The sequence below is a fragment of the Cyclopterus lumpus genome, chromosome 20 (assembly GCF_009769545.1).
Source record: "Cyclopterus lumpus isolate fCycLum1 chromosome 20, fCycLum1.pri, whole genome shotgun sequence".
In the NCBI taxonomy this organism is placed as follows: Eukaryota; Metazoa; Chordata; class Actinopteri; order Perciformes; family Cyclopteridae; genus Cyclopterus; species Cyclopterus lumpus.
Window position 1 is genome coordinate 6067933 of NC_046985.1, and position 15061 is coordinate 6082993.

Below are 15061 nucleotides of genomic sequence, written 5' to 3' on the forward strand. Positions count from 1 at the left end.
AAGAGGTTGAGCTGCTAAATAAATAAAGTCCACACAATCAGATTTAGAGCTTAGGAAAATCCATTGTATTTAATCAGGTTTTACCGAAATGAGTCTATGAGACCCCAAACAGACTTAATGTCATTTTCTGTAGCATACTTCTGAAACTTCAGTTCAAATTCCTGTTAATAGTTCTCATAAATTAATAAAAGCTATAACAAGTTGATGAAAATCAAAGAGGAACAAAAAAAGACTTAGAAAAATTGTACTTTCATTTTATCCAAATATCTGACAGATTCCTGCAAATGCCACAATCAAGGTTTTACTGTTAACGGCTCACCTTCGGGTTAGGGCTAGAAAACTGACTATTTTCGCCAATAACCAACATTCATTCTTATTGTGCATTATTTCTAAGGCAACATGGAGGACCAAGCGAGCGTTAACTACTGAATCCAGTGGCTGGTGGTTGGAACTGTCGCCAGTATTTGCAGCAAGATTGGCATGTTTTTGCCCTCAGAACAGCTTGGTTAAAGGCAACATGTTACACATTTAGTTCAACACACACGCAAACATGCATACACAGACACACACACACACATCACAAATCACACCTCTGACACAGAGGCTGCGATTAATCTTCCAAGTCCTCCGATCGGGTGTTAAACCTGATAAATCAAAACCTTCACTTGTTACTCTTAATTTAAAATGCTTTTTTTTCACATAATGGGAAGAAAATAAATCAAGACACAAATGAAAGTTCCCAAATTCCAGTGTAAACACGAACCATCTAATCATTTTGGCGCGGTTGGCAGCTTCATTATGTTTTGATCAGGACTTTACAGAAAGAAAAAAAAAATGTAGAACAAGAAAAGTTTATCAGAAGATTTGGGCTTCCCTCCCCCACCTGAAAGTCAAAATGACACCTTGCTAATTCATCTGGACTTAACTGAGATGTCAGATCCATATATGTACATTTACCCACATAGAAAACTCTGTATACAGTACAGTGTGTACAAAAGAGTGTAAACCACATCTTGTACAGGGTCTCAAATCAGCATTTCTTTTTTTTCTCCAAACGAATGGAGTAACATTTTGGGGGAAACGCTTCTTTACTTTCCTGCCGTGAGTTAGATATGAAGCTCAATACGACTCCAATGCATTAAATATGAGGCTACAGCTGGCAGCCAGTTAGCCTTCTTCAAAGACTGGAAGCAGTCCGGACAGAGCTAGGCTAGGCTAGCCGTTCCCCCCTGTTTTCAGTCTTTGTGCTAAGCTAAGCTAACCAGCTGCTGGCTGTCGCTTCACATTTAAATAGACTGACGTGAATGATATTGATCATCTCATTAAACTCAGCAAGGAAGCAAAAATGTCCCAACATTCCTTTTAATTGGCGTGAATTAATTCACCTTGATTGACCTGAGGAGTGTGTTGTATGGCAGGAGCGTGCAGAGCCAATCAGCTGGAGCCGAGCGGCTCCTGTCGCTCTCCTGCAGCTTCTACAACCGGCACGTTGTAGTGGCGATCGTCCTCCGTGACGAGGCACACAGACGGCCAGTCGTCCTTGTGGTCGTCCGGGTAGTACGTGACGAACTCCTCCGTGTCGGCCTTGTACAGTCTGTAAACTTGAATGGTGCACTGCAGGGCGTAGCCCAGCAGGAACATCTCCACCTGCACGAAAGGCCCGAAGCAGGGAGACAACAGCGCGGTTACAGAAGGACCCCAATCACAAATGCACAATGTTTAATCAACTGCTCAGGGGCATGTTATTTATGGGTGGGGTTTCTTTATGTAAAGAGTGTACGCAAAAACTTTTAATCAAAGCTGAAAACAACAATTAAAATCACTCAGAAGCTTTTCCTCTCCAAAGTCCCCTCCCTCCCCCGGGGCTACAGCTCAAAAACAACACAGACTCCAACATGTTTTACAGTTTAGGATTCTGGTTATGAAACACACCCAAATGTCATGACATCCAATGTAAGAAGGTTTTGTTGATCAGCACAAATGTATTGCTGGATTTAAAAAAAATGATATTAAAAAAAGGAGGGGAGGAAATCCAAGCAGCTAGTGCCTACTAAGTGTTGTTTACATTGTGTAAATGCTCCCTACGTGCCAGGAAACTACCGTCTGCAGCCAGTAACGCGGCGCTTTACATGCCCGTTCTACGGTCGCCTGGGCAACAAACGAACAGGGGCGCTGGGTTTCATCCTACCTGCTCCAGCCCGGCGCCGAGGCCCACGTGGCTGAGGTGGTTGGAGAGGAACGAGCGCGGGCCGTCGGACGAGTCCCGAGCGAACAGCAGCCAGCAGAAGAGCGGGACGTCTCCGCCGCCCGTCATGCGGCCGTGCAGCTCCACCGCTCTGCCCAGCATCAGCAGCTTGAGCGCCTCCAGCAGGCCCAGCTCCTCTTCGCCTCCCCGAAACACTCGCTCGCACAGCTGCTGACGCTCCGCAGCGGAGGAGCAGTCCACTGCCGCCTGCCACTGGAAACAAAACATGGAAATTAAGCAAATATTTTGACGAGCATTTAGATCATTCAAGTCATTTATCAAGTACAAACGCCAAACATCTGCTGCAGTTTTCTTTTTGCTTCCACTTTAAACTGTAGTTGTGAAATAACAACATCTATTGCATAAACATTAGTTAAAAGGAATATCTGAAGCAGGACAGACCAGAAATACACAATACGGTCCGTTATGAGTGCAACTGTGTGGGACCTATAACGTCCTGCACAAAACCAGCACACAGTTACCTCTCATAAAGCAAAAGAGGTCTGAGATTTAAACACCAGTTCCTCACAAGCTACCAGTGGCTGATTCTGCATGGGGCCCTCCTCAGTCATAGTAACAAGGTCACTGTGGTTTTAACAGTTGAAAGCAGTTTCTTGGAAGGCTGTGTTTGACGGAGCAGCGCAGCCTTTAGAAGACTACTTCCCTTTAACATATGGAAGCAATCACAACCAGAAGCTCGGAGGATGAACATCAAAACCCTCTGCGTCATAAAAAGCTGTGGTTTACTAATCACGTGTCTTTAAAATACTTTCTCACTGGACGCACGTTACACAGTAGATTTGCAGCCACTACCTGATTTCGAAGAAGCTCCATGTAGCCTTTCAGCTGCAGGGTGGCGTCTCCTGTCCCGTCTCCCTGCAGGCGGTCTCCAGGAAATGTCCACTGGCTAATCAGACCTTCCTGGGCCTCGAGCTGCTTCAACAGCTGGAATTAAAAATGCCAAGATGAGATTTCAGCCGCGATATTAAAAACATGGACATTAGAAAAGTTAGTCTTTTGGGATTTCTTATTCTTTTCTGTGCCGTTTTTTGGTCACATAAAATTAACCGTTTACTAAACCACACCCCCTAAACAGAAATGGCCAATCATAGCTTAGCAATCATAGTTTAGCAATCATAGCTTAGCAACCGTAGCGCGGCACGGCAGGTCTGTCAAGCTTAGCGATTGATTGAAGTTACAATGTTGACAGCTCACCATTAATAGCTAATGTTCACTGGCAAAAACAGTATAACGTTAATACGTTTTCTGCTCCGAGTTGAAGTTTATTTTTCAACTTTAGAAGCACAAAACACAAAACAGTGAGCAAAAAGCGTCACCCGTTGAACGCAATTACAAAAAGCAGCAGCAGAGTTAAAAAACAATGCTGTAACGTTAGCTTTAGTTTTAATTTCTAAAACAATATCTATTGTTAAAGCTGGGCTAGGCCACTTTGGAGAAGCAGCAAGATTAGCCTAAACTAGATTTTAAAAGTAACTGAAAATAATCCCAGCCCCTCACGTCTCCACCTAAAGACGCTCCCACAAAACACACAAACGCTGCCCGACTCCCCCAGAGAGCTTTGGGGGGGAAGGGAGTGCAGCCAACAACCTCACATCTCATTCACATTTAACAAAACACGATCATGACGAGTGGAAACACTGCAATCAGTTGATGGCTTTAGCCATTACTAGTCATGCTGGTAAAATAAATAAAAAGGGAAGTCGATGGTGTGTCTTAATCTTCAAACGGTTATGTGCGGAATGGAACGCTCAACACGCATAGCAACGGTAACCAAGGGGCACGGGGCTGAGCCGACAGATACCATCTTGCTCGGCGAGTCGTTGGTATTTACCAGGTTGACGTCCTGCTCCTGCAGCCATGCGGGCAGCTGGGCGCTGTGGGAGAGCACCTGGAACAGCGTGGCTCTGAGGGCGCAGTAGTTATCGCCCCTCACTCGCCTCACGCTGCCAAACCTCTGGGACATCTCCTTATAACCCTGCAGCAGCACACCGGGACGTCACAGCGAGTTCTCTTTAAGCCATTCACGCGAGAGAAAGAAACCAATCTGAAACACTTCTTCCCAAGAGTTACAGGCACCGACCTTTCTAATGAGGGCACTTTTGGCGGTGTTTCCTTTCCACTCTCGCTCGCTGTAAGACAGAATCTCGACCAGCGGACCCAAACTGCATCGGTCCTCCACCTTTACAACTGACGAAGAGGGGGAAGAGATGATGAGGACGACAAAAAGGACGATCATCATAACAGTGTTGTGTGAGGTCTCTGATGTGATCGATACACAGACTTTTCTGATGCACTCAAAAGACTTAGTTTCCCTCAGCATTAAGCTCATTAAGATGATGATGATTTAACACCATTATTATTATTATTACACAGGTGTGCCTCGGACTGGTTACAATAGAACTTTAAAATGTGTAGTTTTATCACACAACGAAGCTGCAGATGTCACACATGTTTGACACAAACACACATGTATACCTGTAGTTTCTGGTTTATTGTGTTGTGATGCCGACAGCTCCTCAGCGCCTCTGTAAAGATCTTCTTCACTAAAAAAAAAAGGTTAAAAAAAACAAAACAACAACACATGAGCAACTGAACTCTGCAAATACAATAGCGTGTGTATAAGTTGCCTCATTGTTTTAAACCGTCTCTTCTGTGTAGCCACACGTATTATTACATTATATTACAATGTGGTGTTCACTCTATAAAGCAACCATAAAATGGTCACCACAAACCTGTTCCCCATGCCATCTCCAGAAGAGTCTTCCTCCTTTCGGGCAGATGCCTCAGCAGCGTTCACATCAGGGGACACGCTCACTGCCGGCTGCTCCTCTTTTCCCGTGACCTCCTGGATCTCAGCATCTTTACCAGTCTCGGTATCTGCCTCCTCCTCCGCCGCCTCCTCCTTAATCTCCTCCTCAACTTTGGGAACATCTTCTTCTTTGACCTGCCCTTCCACCATCAATTCCTCCTCAATTTCCTGTTTGATGTCCTCCAAGGAAGTGACCTCCTTAGAGCTCATTGTTGCACACTCAACATCTGGCTCGGCCTCCCGGTCAGACTTTGAGCTGGAGGGAGAGAGAGAGAATACATCTTTGGTACTTTGCCAGTTTTAATTATATAACTCAAAAGTAAACTCAGAATATGAAAGTATTGACATTTTATCTTATGAAACACACATTTACTGATACAAATATTGTAGAAAAACATTATAATAAAAGGTATGAAAAAGAACAAGACAATCATCGAACTATAAAACAAGGAATCTGTCTGTCCGACGTTCAATATTAATACACTTTGAACAAACAGGTGGTGATATTTTTCATATAACAATCTGTAACTATTGGGGGTCCAGGTCTACTCTAACTAACGATAAAGTCTGCCCCTGGTGTGCATTTCTTTGGTGTTTCTGACCGCTACTTGAACAATGTCACGGTAGTTGTATTGCTGAGGACCCGAGGAAAGCGCCGTGTAGAGTGTGAAGTTGTTTGTACGAGTAAGCTGCAATGTCACAAACCCCATACCACAAGCCCCATGCCACATGCCACGCATTCAGCCCGTTCTGAACGGGCACTGCACTGGTTTTGCTAATGCAACAAGTCGTGGTGTGTATACGCCCCCTAGTGGTCACAGGGTGGCTCTCAAAAGCACACTTGGTACACGGTTACTGTAAACAAGCATCTTGTTTTGATGTCACTGAACCAACTGACCTCTCGCTGGCGTCTGACGGCGCTGTGGGCTCCGGCTCCCTGACACAGTTGGCGGGGTCTCGTTCCTCGCCACTGTGGTCAAGTCCCGTGGGCTCTGATCCAGGAGGAGCCTCGCAAACCTCGTGGCTCTTCATGACTTCAAGACCACCCTCCTTGCACACTGAAGGACTGCCATTCTCTGAATCCTCCGTCACTGCACTAGAGACAGAAAGAGATTAATGATTAAGGGCTCAGTCTGCTAATGCACACCACCGAGTGTAAAGGAGGGTAGTGTTGTGAATAAAATCTTTTTAAAAACACAGTATTAGAATATATATATATATATAAAAATTAAAATAAATACAAAAATAAATGAAAAATAAAATATATATTTTTTAAATAAATATATATATATTTTTTTAAATAAATATATATATATATATATATATATATATATATAAAAATAAATATATATTTTTTTAAAATAAATATATAAACAACTTTATCACATCGTTCATTGATTCTGGGATGTAGTGACCATAGAAAGATATGATGATTAAAAGGGACGTTGGCTTCGCCACAGCAAACAATAGCAAAATAAAGACTTATTTCTATCTTGTATAGAGCCCAAAACAACTGGGCGACATGGTAGAAATACTGTAAATACAATAGGAGCCAGAAGACCTCCTAGTATAAACATAAATCGCATTACAGGTTGTCTAGTTCAAGTTGCAACCAGTCTAACAAAAAGAGTAATTATTCCTTCTCCGATTTGTTTTATCAGAATATGTTTAATTGAATTAAAGGAGGCAAAAAATATTCCTACTAACTTTTGTTAAGTAGAACAGTTTTTCCTGCTTTCCTATCCTTTAAAATCGTGCATCCAACACCTCATATTTAACTTGCTCCCAAATCGCCATATTTTTAACCACTAGTCTATAGATTGACAGCATGTTGTTTATTTAGACATCATTAAAAACTTCATAAAATATGAAAATGCAAACCTCGCGATATGTTTATTTTGTATTTATGGTTTAAACCAACATCCAAAACAGCAGCAGAAACTCTGTAGTTGGTCTCGATGCGACTCACCAGGCCGGAGACTCTTCGTCGTTCTCCGGACTGACAGAGACGGACGTCGTCTCAGCAGCTGCTGCAGTGAGCTGAGGGTTTGGCACAGACATCACTTCATTGTTTTGAGAAAACTCCCCTGATGGCTCAGCTACAGTGTTTTCCATAGTGACTTTGGATCCTGCTTCTTCTTCTTCCTCATCATCATCATGAGTATTGTCCAGTGTAATGTGCTCTGTTTCTGTGTTTGTCTCAGCAAGCTTTTCAGGGCGAGCTGCCTCTGCTGTAGGAGAGCTGCTCTCGGGGGTCTCGTCCTGCTCCGAGACTGGATTTTCTTGTTCTGTTGCCGCGGTCGCTGCTGTAAAAACCTCCCAATCAACTGTGGCGTGTTCTTTCTGCAGGGAGTTTAAAGTGCATTGCATGAGTTCAGCTGGTCCACTGTGTGCAGGACGGTCCTTCACGTCGTCGTCTCGTACCCCGACAGGGTTTTCTTTCAGTTCGGACACTTTGCTGGGAGAAGGCGTCGCCGTTTGTGGGACCTCCTTCTGCAGGGATCCGTTCTCCTGAGTGTTATTGGGCTCCGTCTCTGCAGCCTCGGGACTCCGCTTGACCTGCACAGCCTCCTCCACCTTCGTGTCGGCCTCATTGGGCATTTTTCTAGATGATAAGACACAAGAGGGGATGAGCAACGACGACAAAAACATCCTTCAAACTCAGCAGCGGCTTTGATATTCTGAGAAACGCTCATTTCGTGAACAAGAACCGAGAGTCGATATGTGGTCACGGAAAATATTTTGCAGGGAGATGTTTTAAGATTATTAGGTGGGGAAGAAGTATATATGTATAATCAAAACAATCATGTGAAATGACAAAAAAACACTGTAAAGACCTCTGGAAGTCCCCCTCGCCCTATTGTTAGCACTGTGATTTGGTCACACAACCTACGTTGAGGGGGAAATCCTAAATGTCATTCTACCAGTTATCGAGCAGTAGGTCACATCTTTAAAAGGACATTTTATGATTTCATATTTGTCCAAGTCATGACCAACGTTTTAAAACACAGACAGCACAAGCAAGATGTTAGTTTCAATGTTCAATGACGATCGATTCCCAATTTTACTATGATCTCAGTCTAATAAAACTGCAATTTTTAGGTCAAACAATGAATTGGGGTGGGGGGGCAATCAGAGTCCTGTGATGAGCTACCGGCAGCTAAGGTTGTGTGTGTGTGTGTGTGTGTGTGTGTGTGTGTGTGTGTGTGTGTGTGTATGTGTGTGTGAGATGCTGTTGGTTCAAAATAACATTGGGAGCTTCTAAACAGGATAGCGTAGAATTTAGATCTGTTACATCCGAACTAGAGAGTATCTTCACTGGAAGAAGAGCAAAGAACGCCACTGAGGGCTCGCTCCTCTCCCGATTGGCTTCGGTAACAGTTTGATTGACAGATCGTTCAGCCAATCACCCGACCAGTATTTGTTTTTAAAGCACCTTTCCAGACAGTACTCAGATGGTCCTGTCTGGTGATGTAGACTGTTAGCAGCTGTGGATGCAACAGAGTGTCCTCCAGGTCTCTGGCTTCTGTTTGTAGCTCTAATGTGTATTTTTCTTTATTCGTTCACTGCTGTCTGTGAGCAAAACTGCCCCTTCTGGATACGACAGGTTTACTCTACATCTGTGGGATCATGAAAAGATCCTTGAGGTTGTAACAAGCTGCTGAATTACAGGTCTGAAATAACGTTTTTAAAGTCACCCATGTGACCAGATCATGTAGCGAGATAAGAAGTGAACAAAAAGAAGCTGGAGGTCCCCAAACAGCCCCCAAAAAAATTAACAGTTGCTGCAATGGTTCTCACCTGATGCCATCCTGTCCTACAGGGCCACAGGTGCCCACCACACCGGTTTCACCCGAGGGCCCCATGACCTTCGAGTCATCTTTCAGCAAATCGCTCTTTTCCTCCACACTTCCACAGGGTCTCTCATTGGTACAGCAAGCGTTCCCCATCTGCTCGCTCCCTCTGCTTGGGAGGTCAGACAAGTTATAGTCTGAACTGTGACCTCCGGTCCCAAAAAAAAAACACAAGCAGCGACCTGATGAGTCGCTGAAGCCTGACGATTTCAGGGGTCCATGATGAAGAGTCAAGCCGCTGCTAAAAACCAGGAAGAAACCGTGTTTATGTCTCGCTGTAGAGTTTAAAGTGTCTCTGAATGAAGAGTAACATCAGGCCTCACAGGTGTTACAATGAAATATGGGACCCATCATAAAACCGGTCCTAGCTTTTAGCTGGAGCCCCATGTCAAATATTAAAATATTATTGTATGACAGATGTTGCTCTGTATCTAAACAGTATTAAATGGTCTCACTCTGTCTAAATACTACATTAATCCTCCGTCATCGATACACAAACACGTAATAGACTCTCTAACGTCTTCACATCGGACTTTAGTGCGACAGCTGCTCCGTTTACAGTAAACATTTAGAGTAACACGAGCTTAAATCACAGCTGCACCCCGTTAACGTCAACACGAGACACGGAAGTAACGACAACCACCGATGCTTTCACACGTCAACCGTCACTCACGCGACATTAACGACCGAAACCAAAATTACCTCGATTGGAGATATTTAGAGACGAATTTTCGTGCAGCTCCGATTCCCCGTTTCACTTTCGGTTAGCTGAAAAACAAGCTGAAGTTAGCCCGCCAGCTAGCCGAGATAAACTTAAAAATATAAACACACGCGCCACTAAACACGAGGGTCGCTGCCGTCACATTGGTTACCTTCTATAACCGACGAACCGTTACCGTTATAACGCGTTACATTTATCAAATAACGGATTTTTTGCTGTGCTTTAAGCGGAACATCTGTCGCCACGGACCCCTAGCATAGCCGGAGCAGCGGGTCACGGCTCGGTCCGAGCGCATGACGTCATACTCGTGTGCGCCAAGGGGGCTTTGCTGCGTTCAGGTGCTCCTCGGAAACTTGCATACAATAATAAATGCTTTCAATGTTAACTATTATATATGTTAGTTTAAATGATCAAATAATTATTTAAATTACTGATTCCACAGATTTTAGATGATCGGGAATATATATATATATATAGAATAGAATATATAGAATACAGAAATATTTACAATAAATAAAGCTCTTAAGTATACCTTCACAATGGGAAAATACCTCCTTAATAATAATAATAATGAGAAGAAAAATCCTCTTCAATTATTATAAAATGTCTATAAAATGTGTTTCAAGTCAAATATACCAGTAAGCAAAAACATATACAAACTCTTTTGACGAATAGCGGCGTTATCTGCCCTGATGCTGCAGGTAACAATGTGGAAAGGTGTTACTAGGATTCAGATTGCTCAAAAATCAGCCTCAACCAGAAAAGCAGGAGACAGCAAAGCAGGCTGAAAAGGACCAAAGACCAGAGTGTCTGCAGCCTTATCAGCTATAAAAGGGGGTCTGTATTAACCTGGTCTGTGCAACAGATGATCTGAATTATCCTCCAATCAACTCAGAAGAATTGTGACATTCTGCTCAAATTAAATGGGAGGAAACGTAAAGGACAAGTTCCACAGAATGAGGTGAGAAAAGAAGCAGTAAAGCAGATAAATTGACAACTTTAATTACACGTTTCACTCCAGCTGTCTCTGCACTATGACATGCAGCGGAGAGAACACGTGTCTCTAAGGTTACCTGTTGTTTCTATTGTAAATATTCAAAATTTAAAAGACAAAACGAGCATTAATAAATAAATTACTCATCGCGTGTCACCGTGAAATTCTTGAAGAAAACATGTTTCTCTCGCATGATGTAGAGTACATCCTTGATGAATTAAAGGAAACAGCAGGCCAGAGTTTACAAAAGCAAAACTTCATCATAATTCCATTTACAAACATGTCGCACAGCTCATGCAGTGGACTCCAGGGGCTGTCCGTCCAGTTGAATGCTCAGAACACATGTGGCACATAAATGAATTACTATTTAAAACACTTTCCGCAACTACGGGTGTTAATCGTTTTGATGCTCTAAAACAAAGGCTGCGTTTCAAATCGCAAACTTTTCCTTTTAGTAAATAATGCAGCTGTTCCTTACACATTATGAACTGTTGCATGCAGCTAAATGCAAACGCATACTAACTCTTTGGCATACTAAATGTGTTTCTGGCATACTACATAGTATGGAAGTGTGTGTATTGGGACGCACATAAAGACATTACCAATGGTTTGAAATGGTACACACTTGTCTCCTAAGAGAGGTCACGACGTGTTAACGTTTTCTTCAAAAACTCAAAAGGTAATAATACACAGTGAGGAGGGTGAAGTATTCCACTGAACGTCATCAGGGAGTTTGCTTGTTCAATTATGCAAATCTGATAATATCAAATATTTTATAAGTAAAAAAAAAAAAAAAAAAAAAACAATTTCAAAGGAAGCAAAGGGCCTACACAGGATATTAGAAAAAATGAACAGCAGTTCTACAGTACAAAAATATATGTTTATATAATAAATAAAAAGTAATATGAATATGTGTGTTGGGCAACACAACAGAACAGGGATGCGGTGGATTTTTATTTGTAAACATTCGTCTTCCAAAGTTTTGCCAAAATCTATTTTACATTATATACATCAAAAGCACTTCATTGTAAAGAGTTCACACTGAAAACCCGTTAAGTTTCACAGTTCATGTGCTCGTTCACGTCCGCCGTGGTTCTGAAACCACTACGAGTCCTTCAGCTCCTGTATGTGACCGATCAGCTCCTCCGGGAGTTGGAGCTCCGACACCAGATCCACGCAGCGCTTCAGGAGGTCGTTCAGGCCTTCACTCGAGCAGTCAGTGGACCCACAACGGAGCTTTTGCTGCTGCCGAGGAACGTCCATGTCTTCTTCCTTCTTGCAGCAGTCCATTTCTTTACATCCCTCTCTTCCGCAGCCTGAATCGGCCCGCTCCACCTCCAGCTCCTCCATGCTCTCGGAGACGGAGCTCACGCTGGGAGGCGGGTTCTCCAAATCCATCCTGATGCTCTCCACGATTGCGTCTTCGTGCCGTGAAACACGCCGCAGGAGGTCGGTCACCGAGGCCGGGAGGGGGCTTTCCGGCTGTTGGGCCTGGCACCAGCACCATACGGCACTGTGACAGGGAGACACAAAAGAGGGCAACGGCGTCAATACAGTGACACAATGGCACAGAGAAGTGACTGGACACACAAAAGAGTCTTCAACAATGACCAGAACGAGAGAAAGAGGCTCAGGATGCTTCTGTGGGGGGGAAAAAAAAGAGTTTTTTAAACATGCGTTTAGAGGTTTCTGCTCAGAGAAGTTAAACAACAGTTTCTCTGGTGGCAAAAGCAGGACTGAATTAAACATGTTTCTAACGTTAGTGTCAATATTATGATGCAATATATTGTTTGGGATTTAGCTTAATGAAATTGCGTGACATTGTCTGAATACAGTTTCCTTAACTTACACCGCTCTTGCAGAATAGGGACGTGTATATAAAAGCAATGCTTCTATGAATACCGACCTTATCCCAAACCGTGACCTTAATACGAATATGAATACCGAGCCGTTAAACCAACGGTTGGATAGTTTCAATAGAGGCGTTAAGAAGTACACTATCCAGTATTTCACAGAGAAAATCATCATAATTTTGGGTAATATATAAATAATGTCTGAAACTTTTAACCCCATTGGTATTCCAGAGTTGTATCCACTGCTCTCACCCAACCTGTATATGAACATACGTCACATTTACGGGACACATGCCGGTTTACCTCACGATCCCTTTGAGTCGGCCCACAGCGACAGTCTGAGCGGCTCCTTCCCGGAAGCCCCGGTTGAACCCGGCCTGAAGCGAGGCCTCCTCCCCGGCCTCCACTCCGTCTACGTACCCGTCCTGTTCACCACGGGGAAGAAACGTTAACTTTAAAACGTACTGGAGGACAGAAACATCAAGAGGAAACGGAGCTCGCGCTTCAATAAACACACGGAGTAAGACAGGGCACATGAAACACACTATTAATACATCTTATAATAAGCTCATCTTTACCTTGACCCGCTTCTTCATGTTGGAGGTCCACTCTTTGCTCTGCAGCGTGAGGTCGTCCGCGTTCTCGTCGAACACATCTTCGCTATGAGAAGCGGCTTTAACCCAAGACATCGAGCGATTTAAAATAATAACCCCGGTCCTATAAAAGGCTGTTAATGTGTCACGCGCATCTGGAGAGAACAGCGTGGGCGCTGATTGCCTCAGCAGCAACTTCTAGCTCATGTACGTCATCACTCTGCGCCTGATTGAGAAAATCCACCTGAAAACGGAATTTGGTAACGCCATAAAAAAAAATAAAAAAAAGATATTGAAAGTTGATACTTGTTTTGACTGTTAAAGAAAGAGAAACCTGCTGATTAACATCATCCTCATTGTGGCAACATATTGTAGACTAAAAGCCACATTTATGAATTTATTATTATTATTATTTATTTTTTTCCTTTAAATGTATTAGTTTAAAATCTGACATAAAACTGCTAAACGGCGCTATTGTACAGATTAAAATATATACATTTAATCTCCTCCTATGAATCGCCACCTTAACGTGGTGGAGGAGTTTGAGTGGCTCAGTGATCCTGGGAGCTATGTTGTCCGGGGCGTCAGCCCCTGGTAGGGTCTCCCAAGGCAAACAGGTCTCGGGGGAGAGCCCAGACTAAGAGCGGTTCAACAAACCCTGATGATAAGCAGCCCACGGATTGTAGCCACCTTGCCCGGACAAGGGAAACCGGGGCACCCTCCCGGAGCCAGACCCAGGAGGGGAGCTCGTCGGCGAGCGTCTGGTGGCCGGGCTTTCGCCCATGGGGCCCGGTCGGGCTCAGCCCGAAAGAACAACATGGAGCAGCTGTCACCCTGTGGACCCACCACCCGCAGGGAGAATTATCGGGGTCGGGTGCTATGTAGACCGGGCGGCGGGCCAGGCGGGAGACCTGGGCGGGCCGATCGCCTCCCAGCGCCTACGGGTTGCGGGGAGTAAGGCTCTGACTGTTGTTTGTGCTTATGCACCGAACAGCATTTCGGAGTATCCGGCCTTCTTGGAGTCGGTGGGAGGGGTCCTGGAAAGGGCGCCGCCTGCCGACTCCATAGTTCTCCTGGGAGACTTCAACGCTCACGTGGGCAATGACAGAGAAACCTGGCGGGGCGTGATTGGGAGAAACGGCTTGCCCGATCTGAACCCGAATGGTGTTTTGTTGTTGGACTTCTGTGCTAGCCACAGTTTGTCCATAACAAACACCATGTTCGAACATAAGGTGGCTCATAAGTGTACCTGGTACCAGAACACCTTAGGCCGGAGATCAATGATCGACTTTGTAATCGTATCATCTGATCTGCGGCCGTATGTCTTGGACACTCGGGTGAAGAGAGGAGCAGAGCTGTCAACTGATCAACACCTGGTGGTGAGTTGGATCAGATGGCGGGGGACTCGGCTAGAGAGACCTGGCAAGCCCAAACGTGTAGTGAGGGTGAACTGGGAACGTCTGGCAGAGGATCCTGTCCGGGAGGTCTTCAACTCCCACCTCCGGAAGAACTTCTCACAAATCCCGAGGGAGGCTGGGGACATGGAATCCGAGTGGACCTTGTTCAAAGCCTCTATTGTGGACGCGGCTGCTCGGGGCTGTGGCCGGAAGGTCATCGGTGCCTGTCGTGGCGGCAACCCTAGAACCCGGTGGTGGACACCGGGGGTGAGGGTAGCCGTCAAACTGAAGAAGGAGGCCTTTCGGGCCTGGCTGGCCCAGGGGTCTCCTGAAGCAGCTGACGGGTACCGGCGGGCCAAAAGGGCTGCAGCGACGATGGTCGCGGAGGCTAAAACTCGGGCATGGGAGGAGTTCGGGGAGGCCATGGAGAAGGACTTTCGGTTGGCCTCAAGGAAGTTCTGGCAAACCATCCGACGGCTCAGGAAGGGAAAGCAGGGTCTACCCCAGGCTGTTCTCAGCAGAGGGGGGGAACTGCTGACCCGGACTGGGGACATCGTCGGGCGGTGGAAAGAGC

At 44.9% G+C, this 15061-nt stretch overlaps 2 protein-coding genes across 8 annotated transcripts; both read right to left on the bottom strand.

Annotated features, from left to right (window-relative positions):
• Positions 1-42: 42 nt before the first annotated feature.
• On the bottom strand, positions 43-9965 carry LOC117749282 (nucleolin 2-like). Of its 7 annotated transcripts, none has more exons than XM_034559580.1 (12): positions 9802-9965; positions 9632-9697; positions 8877-9038; positions 7045-7680; positions 5974-6171; positions 4999-5331; positions 4742-4809; positions 4347-4453; positions 4098-4241; positions 3059-3190; positions 2189-2458; positions 43-1647 (listed from the first exon to the last, which is right to left on the bottom strand). In XM_034559580.1, exons 3-12 carry the CDS (start codon positions 9023-9025, stop codon positions 1435-1437), a joined length of 2250 nt encoding a protein of 749 aa, XP_034415471.1. In that variant the 5' UTR covers positions 9026-9038; positions 9632-9697; positions 9802-9965; the 3' UTR covers positions 43-1434. The 7 variants fall into 7 exon arrangements, with proteins under 7 accessions (XP_034415471.1, XP_034415470.1, XP_034415466.1 ...); XM_034559579.1 differs by having other exon boundaries at positions 8877-9041; XM_034559575.1 differs by adding an exon at positions 9112-9170 and having other exon boundaries at positions 9632-9965.
• Positions 9966-11252: 1287 nt separating this feature from the next.
• On the bottom strand, positions 11253-13280 carry otulina (OTU deubiquitinase with linear linkage specificity a). The gene is made up of 3 exons (XM_034559582.1): positions 13076-13280; positions 12801-12922; positions 11253-12157 (listed from the first exon to the last, which is right to left on the bottom strand). Exons 1-3 carry the CDS (start codon positions 13184-13186, stop codon positions 11749-11751), a joined length of 642 nt encoding a protein of 213 aa, XP_034415473.1. The 5' UTR covers positions 13187-13280; the 3' UTR covers positions 11253-11748.
• Between the last annotated feature and the right edge of the window lie 1781 nt (positions 13281-15061).

Excerpts from the sequence above, each read along its gene's own strand:
- LOC117749282 (XM_034559580.1), bottom strand. The coding sequence starts at position 9,025 with ATGGGGAACGCTTGCTGTACCAATGAGAGACCCTGTGGAAGTGTGGAG. Across the intron at positions 4,242-4,346 it reads AAAGTGCCCTCATTAGAAAG|GGTTATAAGGAGATGTCCCA; the intron begins GTCGGTGCCTGT and ends GTGCTGCTGCAG. Across the intron at positions 1,648-2,188 it reads TCGGCGCCGGGCTGGAGCAG|GTGGAGATGTTCCTGCTGGG; the intron begins GTAGGATGAAAC and ends CCTTTCGTGCAG.
- otulina (XM_034559582.1), bottom strand. The coding sequence starts at position 13,186 with ATGTCTTGGGTTAAAGCCGCTTCTCATAGCGAAGATGTGTTCGACGAG. Across the intron at positions 12,923-13,075 it reads ACATGAAGAAGCGGGTCAAG|GACGGGTACGTAGACGGAGT; the intron begins GTAAAGATGAGC and ends CGTGGTGAACAG. Across the intron at positions 12,158-12,800 it reads CGACTCAAAGGGATCGTGAG|TGCCGTATGGTGCTGGTGCC; the intron begins GTAAACCGGCAT and ends TCCCTGTCACAG.